Source organism: Convolutriloba macropyga, chromosome 14, assembly GCF_964194025.1.
Source record: "Convolutriloba macropyga chromosome 14, txConMacr16.3, whole genome shotgun sequence".
Taxonomy (NCBI): Eukaryota; Metazoa; Xenacoelomorpha; order Acoela; family Convolutidae; genus Convolutriloba; species Convolutriloba macropyga.
Window position 1 is genome coordinate 4437796 of NC_134481.1, and position 24336 is coordinate 4462131.

Below are 24336 nucleotides of genomic sequence, written 5' to 3' on the forward strand. Positions count from 1 at the left end.
CAATATCTAAATTAGTTTCCATATAAAATGATTATTAATCAACAGTCAATTTTGGAGAATTCGTAAATTTTTTAATATAAGATACTATAATGCCAAATTTATATCTTTCATGAAAGTCTACATCTTAATTTTGATAATCATGACAATTTTTTCCTGCCATGAAAAATAACCACGATTTATGTTTGAAAATTTGTGTTCATTCTTGAAAAAATACTCTGATTGTATTAAGACTATTCTTTGCTCTTGCTTCTGTTCGTATCTTGTTACTGTTGTTTTCCATTCGGTTTTCCCTGTAAATTCACATGTTCTTACGTAAATCATTGTCCGTCCAGTTCGTTTCACAAGATTTAAATTTTTAAAAAATCTGATTTTCTGAGAGATTTGAGGTCTAGTTCCACATACATTATTTGTATATCGGGATTTTGTAATTGATTTCAGAGATATTGCTGCTGGACATAAACTATGCTAAACTTTCAAAAAACAGGTCTCAATTCCCGAAATCTTCCAAATATTTGAGGCTTCCCAATTCGAAATTACACAAACGCAAGTGTGGGCTCAAATTGGAATTGTTGAGAAAACTTGGAGTCAAAAGCCAATCTCAAAACGCGAAGTTAACGAAAAATGTGTATAACGTAATGAAAGAGAAGTCACTTTTGAAAAAGAATGAAATTCAGTTGGCGATATTTCAAGAATTTGGTTTCCCATTGCCCGTCAATTACCCGTAACCAAAGCAATTTGAATTCATTGTTACAATTTTGATAAGAAATGAGCAGAGCATTTTGTTAGTTTTTACAACTTCTGACAAATGTTGGAGTTGTAAACCCAAAAAACGATTTGAAGCTTTCGAAAAATACTGTCTCGTTATTCAAGTAGTCCTTTATCCAGATCCTGGACAAGCCCCAGTTGTCCTCTACGAACTCTTTAGTGCGAGCGTAAGTGACAAAAATTTTTCTGATCGGCTCTTCTTCCCGCATATCTATATCAAATGTCACATTTGTGGCGGGATAGATCCGAGAGTTCTTCAAGCCGTAATATTTCTCCTCCCCGTTGTTGTATAATGCGTCATTGAAACGGAGCCCTATTCTGCGAGACGTACCTGAAACAACCTTCAAGCGTTTTCCGTGAAGTGAATTACGTACATAGGTTATAAATTAATCACAAACAGAAATTGTTCATGGCTTTAAAATATTCCCCTGCTTTTCCGTTTGTAGCCCAAGTAATGCATGCACCCCAGTTACACGTGTCTTCACATAAATACTTATGTAAAAATTTGGCACGTTCGCTTGAGGGTGCAAATAACTTGCACCCCACTAAGCCGTGGTGGGGGCGGGGGGGGGGGGGGTGGCTACAAACAGAAAAGATCCACGGAGCGTGTTTATCATAGTATGATATTCACTAATGCATAAAAATGCATTAGTAAATGCTGTGAGTCGAAAAACTGAAACATAATGCCCTTAAGTTAGTGCTGATTGGGAGCATGTGATAAACAGTTATCCTAAACAATTTTATTTGTTGAAATTCAAAGGATTGAGCGAGATGTTCTTCCTTCGTTTATGGAGCGAGAGAAGGCTAAATCAATAAAACCTTCTAACAACAAAACTGGAAATAACGCTATATCAATAAGAGTTCGGGCCAGGAAATTTTTAAATGCAATGCTAAAGCTTGAACCTAATTATGCACAACACATAATAGAGATGGAAATATCCAGAATAAAATGTTCTCTTTTTCCAGCGTTAGAAATTACATACAAGGTAATTCTTACTTGCTTTCGCCGTTCTATTAGGTTACCCATAGTTTTTCGTCATACTGTCTCGTTTTTCGTTGGTTTTATAAAAATTTTTTCAATGCTTCGATGCGACTAGAATTTTTTCTTAAGTGCTTGTAACAGGTCACTGTTAATTGCTGAAGAAAACAGCAATTAATAACAATAACATGTCTTAGATTTGAAAACAGAATTTAATATGTTCTTAAAACATCCTGAAACATTTTGCATGAAGTGAATCACTTGTGCATACATTTAATTAGTAGGTTAAAAACAAATCACAAATATAAACTGTTCATGGCTTTAAATTTTTCCGGATCCTTGTGTTTGTGCCCCCGTAACACCTTCACCCCAGTTATTCACCCTGGTCTATTTCATCCTACTTGTCATCAAAAACTATTTGGCTCCGAAATCGGATCTTTTGATTTTTATTCAAGTTCGGATTAGATTTTAGTCTACCAAATTGTGTACCAAAAATTACCCGGGCCGAGGTGTCACCGCCATTCAACGCAAAATTATGTAAGATAAGCGGTTAATGCGGAAATTTTTGTAAGATAAGCGGTGAATGCGGTGAAATTACATAAATCAGGCGGTGAATGCGGTGAAAAAAACTTTATCAACTGGTAGCGCTGAAATTACATGCATTCACCGCTTTGAAAAAATGTGTCCAAATTATGTAAGATAAGCGGTGAATGCGGTGAAATTACATAAATTCACCGCTCAACTTAGTGGTGAACTTACATAAATTCACCACTTAGAAAAAATTGTTAAAGATGTTCGAGATCAGCAAAGAATGCGGTGAAATTAATGGTGAGTGTGGGAAGAATTGTTAGGTTTGCCTTCCCACTAGAACTACCCCTTAATCTTACATCTTTTTGACACTTTTTTCTAAGCGGTGAATTTATGTAATTTCACCACTAGAGTAAGCGGTGATCTTACAAAAGTTCACCACATTTCACCGCTAAAATATGTAATTTCACCGCTAAAAATTGCAAATCTTGCAAAAATTCACCGCGCATGTTTTGCAGAAAGTAGAGTGAATTCGATTTATATTCAATAAAAAAATAATTGAAGTTAGTGAGAGATGGCGCAATGGAAGAAGAAGTGGATGACATGCAGGTGGTGAGAGGTTCGGACCCTTCTAAGGGCGGTGAAATTACATATTTTAGCGGTGAATTGTGGTGAATTTTTGTAAGATCACCGCTTAGTCTAGCGGTGAACTTACATGATTTCACCGCATTCACCACATTTCACCGCAAAATTATGTACGAAATTTGCGGTGAAAAAACTAACTTTTCACCGCTTATCTTACATGTTTTTGCCTTTTTTTCTCGACCCGGGTACTGAGTGGTGTGTTCGGCTTCGGTTTAAAGTGGGCATTAAAGTGTGAAATAAATATGGTGTTCTGCGTACAAAATCTGAGACGACAACTCAGAGAATGAATATACGCCCCTAATTTAAACTTTTTGCGCTGCTTTTTTTATGTCTTTTTGACGCTTCTTTTATGCCATCCAATGTTAAGTTGTCTAGATTAACCCCTCAATTATGCCAACCGCTATTCAGTCATGTATTGGCGTTTCAGTTAACTCATTGTTTTTTGCTTGCAGAATTTGCAATTTGCTTATTTGCTGTCCAATTTGACAACAGGATTGGCTTAGGGTAATTGCTCCAGGAAAGTGGAGCAATAATATATTTTTCAAGGAACTTGTACGCATATTTGCTAGATCAAAACTTTAGCTGCCGGGGTTTTGATCATTAGAAGCTGCAAACAGCCTTTGTTTTTATATTGTAAATCTGGACTCCAGAATCTATTTGTTTTCATTTGTTTTCATTTGTTTACACTATTTGTTTTCCTTATTATGTACTTCAGTGTTTGCTAATTAGTGAAAGGAAATAGAGGTTCAATACTTTAACCTATCAATTAAGAAAACCATTTGGATGTGTTCGACAAAATGCTACTATTAGTACAGGTCGGCACGAATATATTTTCATGTCCGCCATGCCCCAGCTATACCCATACCCGGGTTGAGGAATTTTGCTTTTCACTCGTAAGAAATCGTCGTTTTTTAATCGCTTTTATTAGACAAAAACAACCAAAGCCCATACGTGGTAACCGTCGTTTTGTTCGCTATTTCGTCGTTATTTTTATGTATGAAATGATCGTTTTTTCATTTGAAAAGACAAAAAAACGAAGAAACGATCAATTCTTAAAATTAAAAGACGACTTAAACAACGGAAACTATTGAAAACGAAGAAAACGACGACAAAACGACGAAAACTACGATTAATTACAAAATATTGTCGTTTTTTTGTCGTTGACTTCAACGCGGGCAGATATGTGATGTGTATTACTTCGATAGAGGTGCCTTTTAAAGTACTGGGATCTTTGAAGCATACATAACTGCACGTGAAGTAAAGACCATACCTGTAGCTCTTAATAAATTGCGCAAATTGTTTGCATTGCTTCTCGATACCGTTGAGGATTCAAGCCTTTACTTAATAAAGCACTTCATCTTTGGAAGTGAGGCTGGCTAAGAGCCCGGGTTGACCTTTCTTGGCAACCATATCCAAGAACCATATATGGTCCCATACAGGCCATAAAAAATTTTCTTATATGATCTTGCTATGGTTGCCAAGATCTCCATATATGATTCTTATATGGAATTCAAGAATCCAATATGGTCATTTGTGCGTTCTTTCAACGCCCATAGAAAGCTTATGCAGCAGTTCCAGCTTTTAACGCTTTACACGACTTATGGCATATTGGTACCATATATGGTTCTTACATGGTCCATATATGGTTCTTATATGGTCCATATATGGTTCTTATATGGTCCATATATGGTTCTTAAATGTTTCTTACATGGTTCCGGTATGTTTCTTACATGGTTATTACCTTGTCCACTCAAGGTCATTACAACAAAACCTTTGTGATTAGATACATGGTGGTTACATGATCCATATATGGTTCTTACATGTTTCTTTGATGGCTCATATATGGTTCCGACATGTTTTTCACATGATCCAAACATGGTCCATATCAGGTTATTACAAAAAACCTTTGTGATTAGTTACATGATTCTTACATGATCCACAAATGGTTCTTACAAGATTCATACATAGTTCTTGAATGACCCACAAATTGTTCCATAACGGTTCCTGTATGGCTCTATGGTTTTCTAAATATCCACGTATAGTACGCGATTTTTGCATGGCTGCTCTGTGTTTGCTACATGCATATGGATGCCAAGAAGAATATAAAGGAATTAAATCTGCTTTTTCGAAAGCTTAATGTCATATTAATATCACCACTGTAATATTTACTTGTTTTTCTGTATTTTTTAACTTATGAATGCCTTTTCTGAGGCTCCATGATTCTCTAAATATCCACGTATAGTACGTGTTTTCCGCATGCTTTCTCTGTGTTTCCTAAATGCATATGTATGCCAAGAAGAATTTAAAGGAACTTAAATTTTTCGAAAGCTTAATGTCATATTAATATCACCACTGTAGTTTTTACTTGTTTTTCTGTTCTTTTAACTTATAGATGGTTTTTCCATGGTATCCAAGAAATCAATAAATTATATACCCTTTCATAGCTTTTTCATAAAATTTATGCATTACTTCAAATTTCCCGCGTTTTTGAACAGTTTGCTGCAATGTGTCATCAGTTAATATTTGACTTAGATACGGTTGCCGAGAATTGAAACAAGATTTCTCTAAGATTGAAGCAAAAGAGAAATTGCAAACAAACAGAACCTCAGCTCAACATGAAATAAGAAGCTAAACTAAGAAAGAAAACAAAAAGCAAAGAAAATTAAATTTTCAACAAAATAATCATTTGATCAACAAAGAAAATTGCACTAAGATAATCAAGGTACATACACAACAAAAATTAAATATTAATATGTTTTGAATGTCTTTGGGTAGTTTTCTAGATCCTAATCATGTTCAAAGCAATTCAGAAGGGGTGACAAGTACGATGTGTTATTGAAATCAATACGTAAAAACTTGTCTTTGATTGCATCCTGAAACACTGTTTCTATTTTTGAGGTTCTTCTAAAAATGAGAAAAGAATAAGCGGGCGCTGCTGTTGCTTGATTGCATTTTTTCACTTCAATAATTTTCAATACGAAAACCGATAATTTCTCAACGTTATTTGTGGGGAAAAAACCCTTATCTGGCCATAACGAAGCCTTCCATTGCTTCTATAAGAAATATAACTGTTTCGTGACAACTGATGGCAGAGTGAATCGAGTTCAAAGAAGCTAAGCTTTGCGTTGCTGTAGAATACGTCTCCTTCAGCTCTGATATCATCTGGTATTCCAGAACTCAAACATTGTTTGAAGAATCTCTTTTTTCCGCGAAGTTTGCTGGCGAATTCTGCAAGTTTGTTGTCCCCTATTTCTCTTCGGTACGAATCTTTGTTTCGAATACAACGCTCGACTAAAAGCTGCAAATGATTGACCGTTCCTGTGAATTTCGACTGCAAGAGGTAGTTAGCCGATTCAAACATCATTGCGGATGCTGTCCATAAAGGTCCAAAAGATCTTACTTGCCACGCTAAGTGTGAGAGTGCATGCACATTTGGTGAAAAGATTTCTTCGGAATATCGGTTTTTCAGTTGTAGGAGAAAACTTTGAATCAACTTTTCAGCTTCATTGGCATGCAATGAAGAAACCATGAGAAGACGAATGGCGTAACTCAAAAGAATAAAGCGATCGTAAAGATCTTCATTGACAGTCGAATGGAAAAGAACTGGGCCGATATAAAAGAACCATAACTTCAATTCGTTCGCTCTGAAGAAATCCAGTTCACGCAGTGGTCTGACAGATCTTTTGAATTCACAGGTGAGCTGAAAACAATCACAATTTTTTAACATCAAATAAGAATGAAATAAAAATCACCAAAAGATAAGCAAAAAAAATTACCGCGATAGTTTTGACGGCACTTTCAATCAATTGAAGATCGCTTCTCGCTGTCTTTTTAGCAATCACTTGCAATAAAACATTGGCAACCCCAAGATAAACTTGATGCATGACGTCAATTGGAGCAGCTAGAGGTAAGTTAGGAATTAGAGCAAAAATCTTTGATCTGCCTTTGAAACCACGATAAACTCTTAGATGGTTTTGCTCAATTTCTTTCAGATGCTTTTCGTGTAATTCAGGAGTTCGCGTTTCAAAATTGTCAATAGGATAGTAACGAGCCGTTTCGCCTAGTTGAGTTTGCACAAGGCACAGTGTGCAGCCATAACGTGCAAGATGATGGTGCAAGTTTAATATTGATGCTGTTGCCGGTAAATCGGACACCAGAAGAAATGTGCTGATTTTCAGGCTGAAGGAAGATTCTCTAAACTTTATTTGCAGAGATTTACTGGTAAACTGGTTCCGCAAATCCTGGAAAAAACCAATAAATGAATCAAATCAATTTGAACTTTAATTTACAGTTTTGTTTATTTTAGTTTAAAACATTACCTCGAAGATATCGTCCCAAGCTGGTTTATTGTTACCCAACCAAAGCGCAGCCAAAACAATATTTTCGAAGGAGGACCGCAAAATTGGAGGTAAATTTGCAATTGCCAACCAAACCGGCCAGATCGATTTTGACGACGCTTTCATTATCTTAACGCCATCTGAATTAAGAATTATGAAAATTTCTAGTGTTTTCGCGTTCAAGTCGAAGAAAGCAGGAAGATTTAAATCTGATTCTTTTTTTCGTTCGTTGTCATAGCGAAAGATTTATGTAATGTTTTTCTCAATTACAGATTGCAGCTCCGTCATGAAATCAAGAGACCAACAAAAACCAGAGCCACAAGCTTTCAAACGTTCCATTTTTTCTTGCGCTGTAGGCTGGTTTTTCCTTTTCATGCTTTTGAAGCTTGGTATGGTTGACTCTGTGCCAACTGATTGCAACAAATTGATCCAGTCCTTTGCTTCCCAGTCGGACGTTCCATGCCTGGAAATAATTGCTGATACACAACTCACCAAGTCAGATTCTGGATTACAATTTGTCTGACTGCAATCATCTTCTGATTCAGAAGAGCTTAACCCAACTGCAGGTCTTGAATAACATTCGGAACAATTTCTCTGACGTTTCAATTTCTAAATCCGGGGCAACAGAATCCTGAGGTGTCGATATATTAAAATTGTTGGACTCAGTAACATTTTCAATTTCATTTAAAACTTGCGATTCAACAACCTCCATCAACTCATTTCGTTCGTTCTCCGATTCTTTATCAGACGAACAATCGCACGAGTAGTCAGAGCTACTTGTCTGATATGAGCATGCTTCTTCTACTCGTGGGCGTTTCCTAGAAACCACTAGTCTTCGACGATTTTGTCTAAATACAGACAGTCGGTTAGACTCAACTGGATCAAAGACACGCAGCTCCAGTTTATCGTCAACTTCAGTTATCTGAGTTGCTTCTGCTGCTTGCTGAACATGCAAATGATCTTTTCCGCATTTGCAATAGATATTATTTTTGCCAAAATAGTCGTCGCGGTAATACACAAGAAGTTCATCTCCAGGATGGATGTCTTTGAGTATTTCTACTTTAACACATTTCTGTGCACCTAATTCACAGACTACAAATTGACAGTTGGGATCACACGAGTGATTAAGAAAACGAACAGAACCGCAAATTAAGCGCATTTTGTTGCAGACTTTTGTAGGCTTGAATACGGATATGGGCAGGATCTTATTTTCGTCTGTTGAGTCCACTTGTTCTAAAACTGCCCACAAATTTTCAAGAACTTTTCTTTTTGAAACTTACAAAGTGTCAGTGCCGTTGAAAAACAGTCCATAGCCTACAAAATTATCCAATTTGAACCCAAGCGACGAATTGGTGGTCTCATTGTAGCACACTCGAAGCAATGAGTCGTATTTGGCATACAGAGCTTGTTCTTCTACAAGTTTAAGGTAATGCTCAGGTAAAAAATTCTCAACCATCGCAACAACTTCGCGGCCATTTTGAGCAATCATCTCGTTGGTTATTTGCGCATCACATTGAGCAAGAAGAAGACTTTTGTGTTTGTTCCTCATTTCAACTGAAAGAAAGATGGCAAATAAACTACCGGCAAAAAAAGTTAGGCTATTTAAGCGATTTTAAGCAAATTAAGACATCTAAAAAGCGTCTAAATTTGTTGTCAAAGAGCTTCCGAAATCATTAACTCTTTATCTGAGAAAACCAAATTTGTCCTTAACTGAATTGAAGAACAGCAAATCATCAAAAGCATCGAATTAGGGTACACGGTTGACAAAATTTCTCCACTTATACCTCTATATAAATCATGAGTTATTTTTCCGAACAAAAAAAGTAGCAATATAAAGTGAAACAAGGACTCATGTACTCAATCAGGTTAAAGTTCCTTGATAATAGATAACCGAATCTAACTATGCGTCCTATAACGTTTATCTTCAGGCACTGGTTGATTGGTTCTGAGCATAGTTCGGAGTTTTGTTCTTCAAATCCAGTCCCATTTGGTTTGCGGCATTCCTGGCTTCTTTAAGTGCCGGCTCAGCATTTCGCGGGTACATACGGCGAACAACGTCTAATGCAAAAAACTCTAAAAATTATTTCATCCAGTTTCATTAACCCGAAAAAATTGAGCTTAAAACTTTCTCAATTTTTCAGCTTAGATTCTTGACTATTTTCACTTCATTTTTTCCAAATTAAGAAAAAACATATACCATTAAAGATCGTTTCGACGTGCTCATCAACTCTCCCTCTTTGGTCAAACATTCTTCGCCCAGGACCCAACATCTTTTCCTGCTTGCAGTTGTTTTTCTCAGCGAAAATTTTTCTGGCTAACTCTCACCCAAATTTTGATGGTTCGTGGCTTGCCTGGAGCTCTAGAAGATTTTCCCCTTTAAACATTACAGCGATATCTTCACGGTTGTCGACAAGAATTTCTTCCCGCGAGTCATAAGAATTACAGAATTAAGGAATTCTGCATTAGATGCCTTCTCTTGCCTTATTGAGTTTTTCAGATTTTCTTTATGGCACTCTATGATGCGATCGAATTCGCTTTCCAATTTCAAAAGGGGAGCAGAGGTACTGAAGTCCCTATCGTTGATGCTGTCGGCGGGGTAGCGCTCAACTATTTCTTCTACATTATCGTCCCGCTCTTCACTTGATTCACTCAGTTTTCTCAAACGCCGCATTTTTTTTGGAGGTGGCACTTCTTCATCAGAAAACTCAAAAGACACGCATCATCACTGATAGGGTATTCAGAATCGGAGGACTCTAAGTTTTTTTCTCTAGCATACATTACTCTGTAATACAAAGTGTCCTTCAGTAGATAAGAAAAATTGATATAAAACCATTGTATTTTCCTTTTGTTACAGCGATTATCTTTGTAAACATCTGCAAAGCTAATACATTATAACTCCAACTCCTCTTTGCCAGGTTGATTATTTTTTACTTAATAAAAAAACTGCATTTGAAGCAATGGTTTAAATTCTATAACATGTTTAACTTTCATTTCTGAACTGTTTGAGAACAAGCTCAAATACATCAACAACGGTGTATTTTCACAGAAAAAAATGGAACGTCTGGAGAGGAGAAACTACATATTAAACACAAATGAACGTTTGTCAAATCAAGTGGCACCAAACAAAATAAACTGGCTTTTTTTACATAACACATTGAAGTTTACAATAAGGCAACAGATAACGCAGAGACAAAAACAATACCCTCATTTATTAACGACTAAAGCAAGCAGTATAAATGTCACAAAAAATTTAGTTGTGAACTTAAAGTTGAAGTTTTTGAAATGAAGTAGAGAAGCAGAAAGAAATTTTTTGAAATCAAATCTGTAGTTTTAAAATATGCTAATATTCTGGCACATCAATTTAGGAGAAGCAACTTTAAAAAATAGCAACAAGTCGGAGGAGAACGAGCACTCAAGTTTTTTTTGAAGGATCGCGGTATGTCAAAACTAAGACTCCATACCAACGGTATTTCTTGCTTCTTTTTTCCTGGGAAATTTTTGTCTAATTTCCGCACCGTACTGATTGGCGCCCTGAAAGGCTTTTTCTACGGGAAATCGTTTGTTTGAGGGGAACTTCCTCTCGATGCAGCTCTTCATTTTCAGCTCAAGCTCCTGATCAACGCTAGGTCGAGAATTTGGCTTCAGAAATTTTTCACCAATTCTTTGGTTTATCAAAGAGCATTCTTCTCCTGTGCCAAAGATCACAGCAGCAAGTGTTCAACCAAAAGTTGAGGGACCAGACGTAGCATTCAGTGACATCAAATCAATATCGTTCACCCATATTGGCTCTTGGTTATCTTGATTGTTGGCAGAGGTTCTTCATCAACTTTTGGCTCTGGTCTAACTTTCATTGAAGAAGTCAATTTCGATCTCAAAAGCTGATTCTCTTTCATCATTTTTTTGTTGTGTTCTTCTTGGACACTTACAAGCTCAATCACCTTCCGGACAAACACATCAGTGAACTTGTCCATCATCTTCTCGACAACAGTCACTGGAATCTATAGACAATATATGCGTTAAAAACAAGCAGTGAAGACAACAATGAAAGTTCCAATGCACCTTTGCAGATTTTAGAAGTGAGCGACTACTTTAGCTAAAAATTTAGTATGTATTGCAGGAGTTAACGCCTGGCAACTTAGTCATTATACAATTAAACAACCGTTTCCTCTGGCTTCTCTTGTGTAGGTTTACTTTGTACAGAGACCAATGGAGCAGCATTTTGAGGGCCAGTCAGTGTGTTCCGATCAAATCTCAAACTTTTCACCGGTGGCTGGTTTTCATCATTGTAAGGGGATCTCCTTTTAGGGCATGCAGTCTCTTCCTCAAAGCGTTTGGATTTCTTCAATGAACTCTGAGTTCGGCTGTTGTTCATGTCCCTAGAAAAATTGAAGATTTATTTTCAGAGACTCCAATTAGGTACTAAAACGATATGATTAAATAACGCCACGACCACTGGTTTTTGCTTGATTGCAATTGATTTTCGATATAGAAAAATAGAAAAAAACGTGAAAAGAGAAAACAGCAGTTGAAAATTAGACAGAGAGAATTAGGACTGTTGGAATTGAAAAAGAAAGAACCACCAAAAAAAACGTTCCTCCAAAAGTGTTTTGATTTTACAAAAATTGCTTTTTTTAAAAAACTTACTGTGCAAAACTGATATCTGTTTAGGACGAATCCGCAGCAGCTACAGTCTCAAAAACTTGTTTTTCCACAATAGAAACTTTTTCTTTGACGCAAAGTGCACAAAGAGAGGCCCTGATCCATTCCCCGTTGTACCACACGTTGCATCGGTCCTTTGGCTGCATTGCTAACCTCATGGGCAACGTGAACTCTTTTTCCCATCTTGAGCAATTGTACTCCAGTGTGAAAGGCTTGAGATCACCTTTCTTGTAGGACACCCACAAGAGCTTACTGGCCTTATTCTGCATTTTGTCATCAATTCCAGGCATCAGAGGACGCTGACTATTTACCCCAAAGTTTGCCCTACTTGATTTACGTACTTGAGACATTTCTTTTCACTGAAAAAAGAAACGGCGTTGAAAGCGCAAAAGAAAGACTAACTGCTCTTGCCCTCACTCAACCAAGAAACCAGTGTTTTTGTGTAGCCTAAACTTACACAAATATATCACAAGGGTAGTTTTTCTTTACAAAACAATTTGAATAAATATCTGTTTTCAACAAAAAGATTAAGATAATTTAAACGAAAAAGGACCACAAACTTACTTCAGTTTTGGTCAAATCTAACACAGTTTTTTGAGAAGTTATTAAAATAAAACAGTATTCAATCAAATGACACCATCTGTAAAAAAGAAGAGCTTTTCTGCTACAAGCATTTATTACCAAGGGAATTTCGAGAAGCTTGACTTTTGAGTTTTCTAAAGCATTCAGTTATGAAACTTTTATTCTCATTAATTTCCTGAATACGTTTGCGAGCCTTGAGATTGAATTTCCTCAGGGTGCTTTCGTCGCATTTCTGAACCATAACTATTAGCGCCAAGTAAAGCCCACATTACTGAAACTTCTTCGTCATCGTGGAACTTCTGTTCAACACAATCTTGAAACTATTTTTCAAGCCTTTGATCGTATGTTGGCGAAAAACAACTTTGCCAAACTCTGCGTTTCAATTTTTTGTTGATGAGCGCACACTTAGCCCCAGAACCAAACAGTATTGCGGCTAGAAATCTGCCAAAGTTAAAAGCGCCATCTTCCCCAACTTTTTCGGAATAAATAGGCAACGAAAACAATTCTCCATCAGCTAAATCACTCCCTGATACATCCAGTAACCCATACACTTGATCCAAACTTCTTGAATCTTGACAACTCATTTCAAACAGTCTAAAAGGGTTCGAAAACCTTTTGGGTAGAAACTAGGTTTATTTGAAGACACTGAAATTTGTCAAAACAAAGAATGCTTCTTTTAACGCAAAAGCTAAAATTAAGTAACATTTTAAGTCCAGCCACATACAAGATGCTTCACGACAAAAAAATTGCTTGACTAGCACTGTAATCTCAATTTAGGAGGCCTAAACAGAAAAAGATTTCTATTCCCTTTATAAGCAACGAAAAATAATGAATTCTGTCCGAGAACGCTTCTTTCAAGAAAACGAAAGAAAAGGCTAAAATGAAGTGAAAAATTCAAAAACACTCCCCAGAAAAATTTGCTGCGTGCATTTTACGCGTATCCAGCCTAGCAAAACAGGGTTGCGAGCCCAATGACTTCAATTGATTTTTGAACGAAAAGGGAGGACCAAAATTTTCTTTCAAAAAAGGAGCATTAAGCGTTTTGAAAAATGTTTTCAAATCCAGCCACTTACAAGATGCTTGATGACAAAAAAATCGCTTGGCTAGCACTGTAAGCTCAACTTAGGAGGCCTTAATAGAAGAAAGTTCCTATTTACGTTTTTAGGAACGAGAAATGGAGAGTTTTGTCCAAATAAAGAATGCTTTTTCCGAGAAAACAAAAAAAAGAGGCAAAATCGAGTTAAGTTTTCTAATACACTCGCAAGAAAAACTTGATGTGTGCATTCTACGCGTATCCAGCCTAGAACAACAGGGTTACAAGCCCATTGACTTCAAATAATTTTTTGAACGAAAAATGAGAACGGAACTTTCTAAAAAAAAAAAGAAGCAATAAGTCTTTTTAAAAAAGTTTTCAATTCCAGCCACTTACAAGATGTTCACTACCGAAAAGTTTACTCTGCTAGAACTGTAAGCTCGATTTAGGAGCCCCAAACAAGAAAAAATCTTATTTAGGTTTTTAACAACAAAATATAAGAAATTTTGCTCAATTAAAGAACGCTTCTTTCGAGAAAACGAAAAAAGAAGCTGAAATAAACCAAAACTTTCAAATCTATCGCAATAAAATTTTGTTGCGTGCATTCTACTTGTATTTGGCCTATTAAAACAGGGGTACAAGCCCATTGCCTTAAAATGAATTTTTGAACAAAAAGGCAGGACCAAATTTTCATTAAAAAAAAACATTAGGCGTTTTGAAAAAAGTTTTCAAGTCCAGCCACTTACAAGATGCTTGATGACAAAAAGTTCGCTTGGCTAGCACTGTAAGCTCAATTTATGAGCCCTAATGAGAAGAAAAATCCTATTTCCGTTTTAAGCAACAAGAGAGAGTTTTGTCCAAATAAAGAATGCTTCTTTCCAGAAAACGCAAAAAAAAGCCTAAATTCAAGTGAAATTTTCAAAACATATGCAATAAAAAATTGATGTGTGCAATCTACGCGTATCCAGCCTAGAAAACCAGGGTTAGAAGCCCATTGACTTCAAATATTTTTTCGGACAAAAAGTGAGAACAAAATTTTCTAAAAAAAAAAGAAGCATTAAGCGTTTTGAAAAAAGTTTTCAAGTCCAGCCACTTAAAAGATGCTTGATGACAAAAAGCTCGCTTGGCTAACACTGTGAGCTCAATTCATGAGCCCCAAACAGAAAAAAATTCCTATTTCCAATTAAAGCAACGAAAAATAGAGAGTTTTGTCCAAATAAAGAATGCTTCTTTCCAGAAAACGCAAAAAAAGGTAACAATCAAGTGAAATTTTCAAAAACACTTGCAATAAAAAATTGATGTGTGCATTCTACGCTTATCTAGCCTAGAAAAACAGGGTTACAAGCACATTGACTGCAAATAACTTTTTGAACAAAAAATGACAACAAAATTTTCTAAAAAAAAAGAAGCATTAAGCGTTTTGAAAAAAGTTTTCAAGTCCAGTCACTTACAAAAAGCTCGCTTGGCTAACAGTGTGAGCTCAATTCATGAGCCCCAAACAGAAAAAAATTCCTATTTCCGTTTAAAGGAACAAAAAATAGAGAGTTTTGTCTAAATAAAGAATGCTTCTTTCCAGAAAACGCAAAAAAAGGTAACAATCAAGTGAAATTTTCAAAAACACTTGCAATAAAAAATTGATGTGTGCATTCTACGCGTCTCTAGCCTAGAAAAACAGGGTTACAAGCACATTGACTTCAAATAACTTTTTGAACAAAAAATGACAACAAAATTTTCTAAAAAAAAAGAAGCATTAAGCATTTTGAAAATTGTTTTCAAGTCCAGCCACTTAGAAGATGCCTTATGACAAAAAGCTCGCTTGGCTAACACTGTGCGCTCAATTCATGAGCCCCAAACAGAAAAAAAAATCCTATTTCCGTTTAAAGCAACGAAAAATAGAGAGTTTTGTCCAAATAAAGAATGCTTCTTTCCAGAAAACGCAAAAAAAGCCTAAAATCAAGTGAATTTTTCAAAAACATTTGCAATAAAAAACCGATGTGTGCCCTCTACTGGTATCCAGCCCAGAAATACAGGGTTACAAGCTAATATACTTCAAATATTTTTTTGAACGAAAAATGAGAACAAAACTCTCTCAAAAAAAAAGAAGCAATAAGCGTTTTGAAAAAAGTTTTCAAGTCCAGCCACTTACAAGATGCTTGATGGCAAAAAGTTCGCTTGGCTGGCACTGTAAGCTTAATTTATGAGCGCTAAACAGAAAAAAAATCCTATTTTCGTTTCAAGCAACAAAAAAGAGAGAGTTTTGTCCAAATAAAGAATGCTTCTTTCCAGAAAACCCAAAATAATCCTAAAATCAAGTGAAATTTTCATAAACATTTGCAATAAAAAATTGACGCGTGCACTCTACGCGTATCCATTCAAGAAACACAGATTTACAAGCGAATATACTTCAAATATATTTTTGAACGAAAAATGAGAATCAAATTTGATTAAAAAAAAAGAAGCATTAGGCGTTTTGAAAATTGTTTTCAAGTTCAGACACTTACAAGACGCTTGATGATAAAAATTTCACCTGGCTAGCACTGTAAGCTCAATTTATGAGCCCTAAAGAAAAGAAAGTCCCTATTTCCGTTTAAAGGAACGAAAAATAGAGAGGTTTTGTCCAAATAAAGAATGCTTCTTTCCAGAAAACGCAAAAAAAAGGTAACAATCAAGTGAAATTTACAAAAACACTTGCAATAAAAAATTGATGTGTGCATTCTACGCGTATCTAGCCTAGAAAAACAGGGTTACAAGCACATTGACTTCAAATAACTTTTTGAACAAAAAATGACAACAAAATTTTCTAAAAAAAAAAAGAAGCATTAAGCATTTTGAAAATTGTTTTCAAGTCTAGCCACTTACAAGATGCCTTATGACATAAAGTTCGCTTGGCTAGCACTGTAAGCTCAATTTAGCAGCCCTAAACCGAAGAAAAATCCTATTTCCATTTTTAGCAACAAAAAATAGAGATTTTTGTCCAAATAAAGAATGCTTCTTTCCAGAAACCGAAAAAAAAGCTATAATCAAGGGAAACTTTCAAAACTACCCGCAACAAAAATACGATGAGTGCATTCTACTTATATTTAGCCTAGCAAAGCAGGGTTAGAAACCCATTGCCTTCAAATGACTTTTTGAACGAAAGTGGAGGACCAAATTTTCTTCAAAAAAAGAAGCATTAAGCGTTTTGAAAAATGTTTTCAAGTCCAGCCACTTAGAAGATAATTGATGACAAAAAGTTCGCTTGGCTAGCCTTGTTAGCTCAATTAAGGAGCCCTAAACCGAAGAAAAATCCTATTGAGGTTTTTAGCAAGAAAATATAAGAAATTTTGTCGAAATAAAGAATGCATCTTTCGAGAAAACAAAAAAGAAGTCTAAAATGAAGCAAAATTTTCAAAACTACCCCCCAAAAAAAATTGACGCGTGCATTCTACTTGTATTTGGCCTAACAAAACAGGGTTACAAACCCATTGCCTTCACATGATCTTTTGAACGCAAAAGGAGGACCAAAGTTTTTTTAAAAAAAAATAAGCATTAAACGGTTTGAAAAAGTTTTCAAGTCCAGCAACTTACAAGATGTTTACTACCAAAATTTTTACTTCGCTAGCACTGTAAGCTCAATTTAGGAGCCCTAAACAGAAAAATCCTATTTAGGTATTTAGCAACAAAATATAAAGAATTTTGCACAACACAAGAATGCTTCTTCCGAGAAAACGGAAAAAAAGCTGAAAACAAGCAAAATTTTCAAAAAATAAACGCACTAAAAAATTGACGAAGAAAAATCCTATTGAGGTTTTTAGCAAGAAAATATAAGAAATTTTGTCGAAATAAAGAATGCATCTTTCGAGAAAACAAAAAAGAAGTCTAAAATGAAGCAAAATTTTCAAAACTACCCCCCAAAAAAAAATTGACGCGTGCATTCTACTTGTATTTGGCCTAACAAAACAGGGTTACAAACCCATTGCCTTCACATGATCTTTTGAACGCAAAGGGAGGACCAAATTTTTTTTTAAAAAAAGAAGCATTTAACGGTTTGAAAAAGTTTTCAAGTCCAGCAACTTACAAGATGTTTACTACCAAAATTTTTACTTCGCTAGCACTGTAAGCTCAATTTAAGAGCCCTAAACAGAAAAATCCTATTTAGGTATTTAGCAACAAAATATAAAGAATTTTGCACAACACAAGAATGCTTTTTCCGAGAAAACGGGAAAAAAGCTGAAAACAAGCAAAATTTTCAAAAAATAAACGCATTAAAAAATTGACGAAGAAAAATCCTATTGAGGTTTTTAGCAAGAAAATATAAGAAATTTTGTCGAAATAAAGAATGCATCTTTCGAGAAAACAAAAAAGAAGTCTAAAATGAAGCAAAATTTTCAAAACTACACCCCAAAAAAAATTGACGCGTGCATTCTACTTGTATTTGGCCTAGCAAAACAGGGTTACAAGCCCATTGCCTTCACATGATTTTTTGAACGAAAAGGGAGGACCAAATTTTCTTTTAAAAAAAGAAGCATTAAAAGGTTCGAAAAATGTTTTCAAGTTCAGCAACCTACAAGATGTTTACTACCAAAATTTTTACTTCGCTAGCACTGTAAGCTCAATTTAGGAGCCCTAAACAGAAGAAAAAACATATTTAGGTTTTCAGCAACAAAACACAAAGAATTTTGTATAATTGAAGAATGCTTCTTTCGAAAAAACGAAGCAAAAAGCTAAAAACAAACAAAATTGTCGAAAAAACTTGCAACAAAAATTTGATGGCTTGTAAACCTGCAACAAAAGTGCAGGTTTACAAGCCCATTGACTTCAAATGATTTTTAAGCGAAAAGGGAGGACCAAATTTTCTTTAAAAAAAGAAGCATTAATTGTTTTGAAAAAAGTTTTCAAGTCCAGCCACTTAAAAGATGCTTGATGACAAAAAGTTCGCTTGGCTAACACTGTGAGCTCAATTCATGAGCCCCAAACAGAAAAAAATTCCTATTTCCGTTTAAAGGAACAAAAAATAGAGAGTTTTGTCTAAATAAAGAATGCTTCTTTCCAGAAAACGCAAAAAAAGGTAACAATCAAGTGAAATTTTCAAAAACACTTGCAATAAAAAATTGATGTGTGCATTCTACGCGTATCCAGCCTAGAAAACCAGGGTTAGAAGCCCAGTGACTTCAAATAATTTTTCGAGCATAAAATGAGAACGAAACTTTCTAAAAGAAAAGAAGCAGTAAGCGTTTTGAAAAATGTTTTTAAGTCCAGCCACTTACAGGATGCTTCGCGCCCTAATATTTACTTCAGGACCACTATTGGGTCAATTTATGAGTGATTGGTCTATTAGAAAGTGTATTGAACGATTTGCGAGAGAGATAGAAAAAGTTTCCAAAATTATTGAGCCGTTTTTTTTAAGTTGGGTTTCCGCAAAATTTGTTGACCTTCAGATATCTGAGAAAACCCCAATGCCTACTAATGGGAATCTCAAGCCATAAGAATGAACTTAGAAGATTGAGAGCGATAAAATATCAAGCTCAGTAAAATATAAAACAAACATTTCACAAAGGTTTAATGCATTTATCAAATTTCAGGTCTTTTTCAAAATTTGTTTTTTTTCGCATTATTTTCGGTTTTTCAACCTGTAAGGACGAAAACAGTGGAGCAGCTTGCTCAACGCCTAGTTTCTCGACAACAATGCCACTTTTAGGATTCTTTAATATCTCCTCATAGGTTTCGCGGCAGTCTTTGGGATTTGCAAAATTTAGCCATCCTTTCAGTTTCCTGTTTCTCTCTTCTTTTGCCCGTGAGTTGAGGAAGCACACAGTTGAAACTTTCGGGTAAAGACCCTTAAATTCCATTTTCGCTGGTCTCATTGGGCCTTTCACCGTCGGCTCGAAATTTGAGAACTGAAAAGAAATGGGATGATGGAACGGGTTTTCAAACCCTCGTTCCTCGATGGTTTCGGCTGCACGTTCTCCTATAACAAAAAAAGTCGACAAAAAAAAGTAAAACAGAATTGACGCGTGCATTCTACTTGTATTTGGCCTAGCAAAACAGGGTTACAAGCCCATTACCTTCACATGATTTTTTGAATGAAAAGGGAGGACCAAATTTTCTTTAAAAAAAGAAGCATTCAGCGTTTTGAAAAAAGTTTTCAAGTCCAGCCACTTACAACATGTTTACTACCAAAACTTTTACTTTGCTAGCACTGTAAGCTCAATTTAGGAGCCCAAAACACAAAAAAATCCTATTTAGGTTTTAAACAACAAAATATAAAGAATTTTGTCAAAACGAAGAATGCTTCTTTCGAGAAACCGAAAAAAAAAGCTATAATCAAGCGAAGATTTCAAAACTACCCGCAAAAAAATAAGATGAGTGCATTCTACTTGTATTTAGCCTAGCAAAGCAGGGTTAGAAGCCCATTGCCTTCAAATGATTTTTTGAACGAAAGTGGAGGACCAAATTTTCTATAAAAAAAAAGAAGCATTAAATGTTTTGAAAAAAAATTTCAAGTCCAGCCACTTAAAAGATGCTTAATGACAAAAAGTTCGCTTGGCTAGCACTGTAAGCTCAATTTATGAGCCCTAAACAGAAGAAAATTCCCAATTCCCTTTTAAGCAACGAAAAATAGAGAGTTTTGTCCAAATAAAGAATGCTTCTTTCCAGAAAACGCGATCCTATTTAGGTTTTAAGCAACAAAACATAAGAAATTTTGTCCAAATAAGAAAGGCTTCTTTCGAGAAAACGAAAAAGAAGTCTAAAATGAAGCAAAATTTTCAGAACTACCCGCAACAAAAAAATGACGCGTGTATTCTACTTGCATTTGGCCTTGAAAAACAGGGTTACAAGACCATTGCCTTCAAATGATTTTTTGAACAAAAATGGAGGACCAAATTTTCGTCAAAAAAAGAAGCATTAAGCGTTTTGAAAAATGTTTTCAAGGTCAGCCACTTAAAAGATACTTGATGACAAAAAGTTTGCTTGGCTAGCACTGTAAGCTCAATTTAGGAGCCCTAAACCGAAGAAAAATCCCATTTAGGTTTTTTGCAACAAAATATAAGAAATTTTGTCGAAATAAAGAATGCTTCTTTCGAGAAAACAAAAAATGGTTCTTGGATATGGTTCCCAAGAAAGGTCAACCCGGGGACCGTAAAGCTCGTTGGTCTGTAATAACTTGAATTTTTTGTGCAAAAAATTAATATTCGAAAACCTCTTTAGTCCTTATTACTGCAAGTTTGGTCTAATTGGTGGCAAATTTGAGACAGATTGGAAAAAAAAAGAAATTTCCGAGGCGACAAAAACAACCAAGAAAAAACTCTATTTCTGCATACATGGCGGTAATTTAACCATTTGAATCTCGTCTGCTTTAGTCATTGAAGGCTTGCAATCAGTTTTTGAAAAAAGACGGCCTATGCACTCAGAATCTTTTTTCTCAGTTTCTGAAATCGATACTTAAATTCTCTTCCTCTAATTCTTTTCGGAGACTTTTTTAATATTTCTTCTTATATTCTCCAACTTGTCATTTACCCACTATCGGAATGTCGCGCAGCGAGCAATACGCATTGTCTAGTCAATAAAGATGCACTCAATTGCTTTTTGAACTCTGTCTGACATATTTGATTGCATCCCCTTATGAAACGATATATGCTAGTCAAAAATCTTCTCTTTCAATGTTGATATTTCAGTAACAAGCAGTTGCTGGATGCAAATTAAAGTCACTCAAATCATATTACAAATCAATTGAGCTGGTAATTATTGTTGTTCTCTAACAGGGAGATTGAGCGCCAGTTTTCCGATATTGTTCGAACTACTCGATCAGAATTTTTGCATATGGCAATTAATTTTTGTGCATCGATTTATTAAGAAAAATAGGTTGCAAAGCTAATAAGGTTTAGTTGTCCTTTACTATTTGACCGTGATAACAATTTGGCAACTGCGTTGTCTGTCAAAGGAAGCTCACTGATTTTCAACATGGTTCTCTCTCAGTAATTTTTTTTGTATCATTTGGTTGAATGTGAATTGCGTCTAGAAAATTGGGTCATAAAACACTCAAATTTTTTCAGATCCAGTTTCATTGACGACAATTTTTTGGGTCCCTAATCAGATTGGTAGATTAAATTTCGAGGCACTCTGCCTCCACATTTTCTCGGTCGTTTCTATTTGTTCTGAAATCCTTTTTTAGAAAACTTGATCGTATGAGAGTTATTTGTAGATATTGACAGCTTTCCTGGGGCCATTCGTGATGTTCATTCGTATGTTCCGGGCTGGCACGTTTTGTAGCGTGCTCGTCAAAAGTTTGTAAAAAAGTTGGACTTCGTCAAAAAAATGACTCTATCAGTGTGTTCTCCGAGCAACAATACTGCTGTTGAGATTGTTGCTGGCGCCAAGCAGTTAATAGACAAATTAGACCGGAAAATCGAGGCCAAAAACATATTTTTGCTATGACTGTGTAACTTTTGTTCAGACCTATTCAATTCGCGATAATGCTGCATGGTTAAAACTGTTCAAAGGCTTCCAGTGGTTATCCGCTTGTGTTATTTCGCAATGAAATTTATAGCAAACACTTTAACTCTGTTTAGGTAATCATATATCAAGATTTTTGCTAAAAAAAATTGCAGAAACATTTTGCTGGAACAACAACTTGTGCTGTTTATGCGCAGCAAATGAGTTCACAAGTACCAGACGTGTTAATTAAGCTCCTATGCCTGTTTTTGTATCGCTGATTGTGGAAAAATCAAAAACAAAAGATTTTATGCTGTCGACTTCCAAATTTTCAGTGTTAGTAATCAGTGAACATTTTTCCAATAAAATTCTCAAATCGCTGAAAACGCTGCAAAATTCACAATTTGATTCTAGCGTGGTTGTTTATACTCGACGATCGTCGGTTGCTCGGCTTTACCTGCTCGTTCTGACTCGCTTACTCTCGGTTGCTTCGTCTCGCCATCTCGCTCATCGCTGCTTATTATTTCGCTCATTTTTTTGCTGTTTTTTGCCTTAATCTTTTCTTCCCATCACTTTTTGTCTATAGAAATGTGCTTTTCTTTTTCAACTGTAACAACTACTTTTTTCCTGTTTCGCCTTTTTCGTTCTGAGTTTCAACTCCATTTTTTTCTTCCCCTCTCACGTGGTTGTGTTTTTTATGTTCCTATGTTTAGTTGTCTGACTTAGTTTTTTTGTAGAGCCAAAATCTCAAACCTTTGCGCTCCCCGTTTTGCGCATTTAGATAGAATTCTTTCTCATATGTTATAGATTTGGCCAATTTAGTTTCTCTTTTTCTTTGGAGGCTAGATACTTGGTCGAATCCTATTTTCTTGTTCTCAAAGAAGCAAAATGTTCGCATGTAGAAGCTATGACGTGATTCCGGCGCTTCGTGCACGATGGTTATCTTGAAAGAGTCTGACAAGATAGACGGTTTATTGACACACCCGTGCAAAGCGATGACTATCTTGCAATATCTTACAAGAAATTTGCCTGAAAATTGCAAGTGTTTGCAGCATAACCGACCATTTATAACTGGGGCTTGATGTTTAACGCTTGGGCGACACAATTCAAGAAAAAATACTGGAGTTGAATCCCAGAGTTCCCCGAGAAGTTCTTTTTGTGATGATTACTTTAGGAATGAACTTTTTTGAGTGAGATAACTTCTCAGTTGAAAGATTCTGCGATCAACTGTTTCAAAGTTTGATTCAACAAAACTTAGTCCTAGCTGTTGTAAGATCATAAACGACAAAATTTGCTTTGAAACAGAATTTTTACTCCTTAAGATTTTAAAAGGTAAGCTTTTTATCTTCTATTCGCAGGATCATAGCACAAATTAACTCAAGAGAATTAAAATTTTTTTTGAATTAATTCATATTTTGTCAGTAGGAAATGCGTAACCTCTTTTTCATATCAATAAGTTTTCGTGAATAAATTTCTATTAATTATCTTACCTGCGTCCCGATGAAAAGCTGTCTCAAACGTGATTCGCAAATGTCCGCAGTGGAATGTCATTAGCAAACAGCTTACACCCACAATCAAATACACAATATCCATACCTCACTGAAATAACATTGTGTCTTATCAACATTAATAAATTTTAATTACTTCCTTTTTGTTCCTTTTTTCCTTGCGGTATGTATACCTCATAACTGTAAAAGGCCGTTACCTATTTTCCCGACGGATGTTTGGGAAATCTTGTAACACTAGTTAAAAAATTATTGGTTTTGAAACACAAGAAGTAGTCGATGTCGCCGTGTTATTCTAGCCAAAAACGATGAAATTTCCTATGTTTTTTCCTCGGTATCATCACTTTGTTTGGTACTTAACATTCATTCAGACTTTTTTCTGAGAAAAGTATACAGAAAAATTAAAAGTTCCAATGGAAGAACCGACATTTTTTACGTCGAAAACAGAATATAGCAACGACCTAAGATACCGAAGATTTCTTACACTTTTAAACCGTTTTCGTTCGGTTTTCTCAACTAGGGGAGATCTTCAGAAAGATCTTGAAAAGAACGCTGAATAATTATGATTTCGTTATATCCTTGAATGTGTTCTATGAGATTTGTTCTTTTACCAGCATCTTATCAAGACATATATGGAGATTAATAACTTTCAGATTAAGATTTTGCTTGAACATTCCAAGTTTTATGGAACAAATCTTAAGGTTTGTAAAAATTTTTGACAAAGTATTTTCAAAAATCTCAAAATTTCAAAAAATTGCAAACAAATAAACAGGACACTTTAAGAGCGAGAGTCATTTGTCCTTTCTTTTTGCGTAAAAGAATAATAACTTTGTTTTCCGATGTGCTTGTTATAACAGATTTGGGAGTTTCAATTAAATGCATTAAATGAAA

At 35.4% G+C, this 24336-nt stretch overlaps 1 protein-coding gene across 1 annotated transcript; it reads right to left on the reverse strand.

The window, feature by feature from the left end:
- Positions 1-681: 681 nt before the first annotated feature.
- Positions 682-23535, reverse strand: LOC142352818 (uncharacterized). Its single transcript, XM_075404955.1, has 2 exons — positions 23431-23535; positions 682-1096 (listed from the first exon to the last, which is right to left on the reverse strand). Exons 1-2 carry the CDS (start codon positions 23531-23533, stop codon positions 783-785), a joined length of 417 nt encoding a protein of 138 aa, XP_075261070.1. The 5' UTR covers positions 23534-23535; the 3' UTR covers positions 682-782.
- Positions 23536-24336: the final 801 nt, after the last annotated feature.